This window comes from Myotis brandtii, unplaced genomic scaffold (assembly GCF_000412655.1).
Source record: "Myotis brandtii unplaced genomic scaffold, ASM41265v1 scaffold406, whole genome shotgun sequence".
Classification (NCBI taxonomy): domain Eukaryota; kingdom Metazoa; phylum Chordata; class Mammalia; order Chiroptera; family Vespertilionidae; genus Myotis; species Myotis brandtii.
The window spans coordinates 1,401,892-1,406,242 of record NW_005365599.1 but is presented as its reverse complement, the minus strand read 5'-3'; the positions used below and the strand labels follow the sequence as shown (position 1 = coordinate 1,406,242).

General features: G+C 46.0%; 1 protein-coding gene across 4 annotated transcripts in view; it reads left to right on the top strand.

The window, feature by feature from the left end:
• Positions 1–4,351, top strand: part of SLC35A5 (solute carrier family 35, member A5) — a 35,006-nt gene that overhangs the window by 8,322 nt on the left and 22,333 nt on the right. For all 4 annotated transcript variants that reach the window (XM_005873318.2, XM_005873319.2, XM_005873320.2 and 1 more), the window contains exon 5: positions 3,155–3,222. In XM_005873318.2, coding sequence (XP_005873380.1) covers positions 3,155–3,222 — 68 coding nt within the window. The remainder of the gene's footprint in view (positions 1–3,154; positions 3,223–4,351) is intronic.

Here is a 4,351-nt window from a genome sequence, read left to right as displayed (position 1 = left end):
GTTTGACCAGAATCATCTGAGTAATGACTTACCAATCTGCTTGCCAGATTCTATCACTTGTTAAAGTTTGCTGTATTAAACTGCGATGACTATTCAAGAGTTGCTCCCTGGCCATTGAATCTGGATCCATCTTTGTTTGTGTAACCTTAACCAATCTGCCTGTTTTCTGAGCCATCCTGTGATCACCAGCCTCTAAAATTAATCTCAGCATCCAGGTCCTCCACAGAGACTTAAGTTAGAAAATTATACATTCAGTACTCTGCTCTTTGTTACACCTGCTTTAATGTAGTATATACATATATATATACTAGAGGCTCAGTACACAAATTCATGCTTGGGTGGGGAGAGGGACACGGGAGGTTGGCCAGCAGGCCCCGATCTAGTTGTGTAGATGTGCTGAGGTAGCAGCAAGCAAAGACCATAGACATAGCGCCCCCAAACGGCCTGAACACCAGCTACGCTCTGAGATGAAAATACAGCTCAACTTCACTGCCCACACTCAGGCAGCCTCACTCTCCCTGGGGTGGAGTTGCTGACAGACAGACAGGTCATCTCTCCTACCTCAGCCACACCTTTTCTCAGGGCTCCGCCCCCACGCATGATAGGTGGCTGACTTCAGCCAAGGGTGGCACACTACCTTAGGAGTGCTAGCCAATCAGTGGTTGGGAGCCCAGAAAGGCATGGGCCAGAGCTAGAAGTGGCTGACGGGGCAGAAGGGTAAGCAGCCTGTACATGCAGTGGCAGAGGTAAGATGGCAGTGGTGCTTACTTTACGCCTTTGCAGTTAGGCTGCTGCCTTGCCCCTTCTGCCCCCTCCGAGCTGCTACTCTGTCTTGATTAGCGTCGGGGTTGCTCTCCTCTTACAGGCTTCCCAGACTCAGATTCTCCAGTGCCTGGAGCCTTAGCTGGGGGAGCGACGGCGGAGGTTAGCACAAACCTATCATGACAGATGCCAGTGACATTTACTTATTTTAGTGTGTATTTACTTATTTTTAAACTGTCTGAGTTACAATAAGTACAACTAACCAGCATGATAAGCAAATATATATATACTAGTAGCCCGGTGCATGAAATTCGTGCACTGGGGTAGTGGGGGAAAGGGGCCCCTCAGTCTGGCCTTCACCCTCTCCAATTTGAGACCCCTCAGGGAATGTCCAACTACCTGTTTGTGCCCACACTTTTAACAGATAACAGCTCCATTGTTGTTCCTTTCTTATGCTTAAAACCATTGGAATTAGTAGGTATTCAAAGTGTGTATACATTTTGGGGGGACACCCTGTATATCTCTAGTCAGTGGTGAAAGAAACGAACAGCAGATTTGGAACCCCCAGACAGGGAACCTTGCTCATTCCCCACATGTCTCCCCACTTCACTTTCCACCTTCGTGGGCAGCAGGAGAATCAATGTTTTCTCTCATTAATTCGGAAAAGCACATTCTGTCACCCGTTGCCCCAACTGCTCTGAGTCAGTTGCCCATCTGTAAAAAAGAATAATGTTACCACACCACTTGTACTGGGTGGTCATCTGAAGTTCTTTTCAGCCCTGTGATCCATATTGTTATTATTACTAAGTGTTCATTTCATCTAAACTTTGTCCTCTCCTAAATTCTTGCTTCCACTTTCTCAAATCTGAGAATTCCTGTACCCAAAGACATAATTATTCACATTCAATAAGTATATATTTGTTGTATTTTATTTGTATCCAATAGATAATGTTCTTAAATTCATATCCCTTCCCTGCATCCCCAGTACCACAGTAAGAGTATAATTTCCTATTTTTTTCTTCCAAGTTACTGCTTTGCTCTTCCTTCCTGATTGTGTAAAACCACAAATATTACAAAATAAATCACATGGCATATTCTGTGTATTGCAGTGCCCAAGTCTAATTGCAAAGAATTAAATAGAGATAAATGGAAGTTTGGGGGGCAAAGAGTTCTTGCTTTTTATTCTGTACTATTGCATAGAAAGAGTTTTCAGAATTCATCAGGCCAGCCAGGATGCTTGGTTAGTGCATTTGCGCTGCCGTTATTGTGACTGATCAGAGCCACCACTTCCCCACTCTTACTGGCCACTTTCTTCATCTCCTTTTAACTAGGGGTTCGCAAGCATTTGTCTACAGAGAAGGACACTGAGGAAACAAAATAGTCCTATAAAAATTCAATAGAAAAACAACAATGTTGTATTCTTGGAATTTTTGTTAATTGTACAGGATTTCAAAATGTGTTGAAATTCAGAAAATGCCTGTGTAAATAATCTGTATGTGCAGATTTAGATTATGTTATTGGGTTTACTCTTATTTCTTTAATTCAGCTTCATATTAGCCATATGTGCTGGTTATAAAACATTATTGATACTCTTTGGAGTTTAATCATTTTAAAGTGACAACAAGGAGGAAGTCAGGGTGAACTAAATCAGTAGGATTTGTTTTTAAAAATTATTAATATTATCAGGTCCAATTATGAGGGGCAGTGATGAAATTTCATACTTTCTCAGCCAAAATGTATACATGTTCAGATTAATAGTCTCATGTGAAATATGACTGAATTTACAAAAACAGACCTTTATAAAATTTGGCTAACACATTTCTAAGTTTTTAGAACAATGTGAATAAATTCAAAGGACTGTTAGATATAAGTTTGGTAGTGAATCATTGGTATTGAGTCATTGTAGTTCAACCAGGAAAATGGATTCAGTTTCTACAACAGGTAGGATGCTTAAAAGTCTGCATCCCAATTATCTTAATTTATAAATGGGGCTAACAGATTCTGTCTTCTCTCTACCCATAGAAACAGTATTAAAAGTCTATAAAGCACTCTGAGAACTTTAAAAAGTATGCAATAGAAGCATGGTAACTGTTATTTCAGACCCAAACCTTTAGAATTTATAAGTATTTCTAAATCTGCACGTACAGATTATTTACACAGGCATTTTCTGAATTTCAACACATTTTGAAATCCTGTACAATAATTTGATCATATCTGCATAAATTTAACAAGCAATAAAAATGGAATTTAATCCTCTAGTGAAATAGCTGCCCTAATAACCCCTCAAGTTTTTGACCAAAGAGCTTTTCTTGTCAGGTGAACCACCGAGCTGGGAGATTTCTGAGGTCAGTACTTTATTTGGATTGTAACTCTATCTCTTCTTTCTTTCTAGGCCATGGCTGTTATCTTCTCGAATTTTAGCATTATAACAACGGCTCTTCTATTCAGGATAGTACTGAAGTAAGTAACTTGTTGTGAAAGCATATGTGGTATTTTAAAATGGCTCAACCTTGTTTTAGGTGATATGCCCAGAGCACTGAACCCTCCCGTTCCCAAGGCCAGGATTTTATTCCTAACTAGAGGCCTGGTGCATGAATTCGTGCACAGGTGGGGTCCCTTGGGGTGGCCTGTGGGGATCAGCCCCAGGTCGCACCCCCAGGCTTGCAGCCTCAGCTTGCACCCCCAGCCTCACAGCCCCGCTTGGCACCTCACCGTGGCCTGGCGCTGCCCCCTCACCTGCTTCACCATCCCACCTGCTGGGCAATCGATCGGGGATGGGTCCCCCGTCCCCCACCACCAGTCACCATCTGCGGGGCGATCGGTGAGGCAGTTGGCCCCCACTCACACCCGCCTTGGCCTGGCACTGCCCGCTCACCTGCTCTACCATCCCACCACAATCCTGCTCTCATCGGGGACAGCAGCGCCTCCACTGCCACCCGCTGCCAGCGCTGCATCGCCAACACCTGCCATGTTCCATGCCACCCCCTGATGGTCACCACACATCATAGTGAGTGGTTGAACTCCTGGTCAAACAATTTGCATGTTAGGCTTTTATTATATACTAGAGGCCCAGTGCACAAAAATCTGTGCACTCGGGGGGCAGGGGAAGGGGGGTCCCCCAGCCCGGCCTGTGCCCTCTCGCAGTCTGGGACCCCTCGGGAGATAACGACCTGCTGGCTTAGGCCTGCTCCCGGGTGGCAGAGGGCAGGCCCAATCCCTAAGTGCAGCCCCTGGTCAGGCTCAGAGCAGGGCCGATTGGGGAGTTGGGGCGCCGCCCCGTCATGCACAGAGCAGGGCGGATCGGGAGGTTGCGATGCCACCCTCAGTCACGCTCAGGGTAGGGCCGATTGGGGGGTTGGGGCACCGCCCCCTGTCACACTCAAGGCAGGGTCGATGGGGAGGTTGCGGCGCCACCCCCTGTCACGCACAGAGCAGGGCCAATCAGGGGGTTGGGGCGCTGCCCCCTATGACGCACAGAGCAGGGCCTATCAGGGGGGTTGGGGCTCCGTACCCTGTCACACACAGAGCAGGGTTGATCAGGGGGTTGGGGCACCTTCCCCTGTCACAAACAGAGCAGGGCGGATAGGGA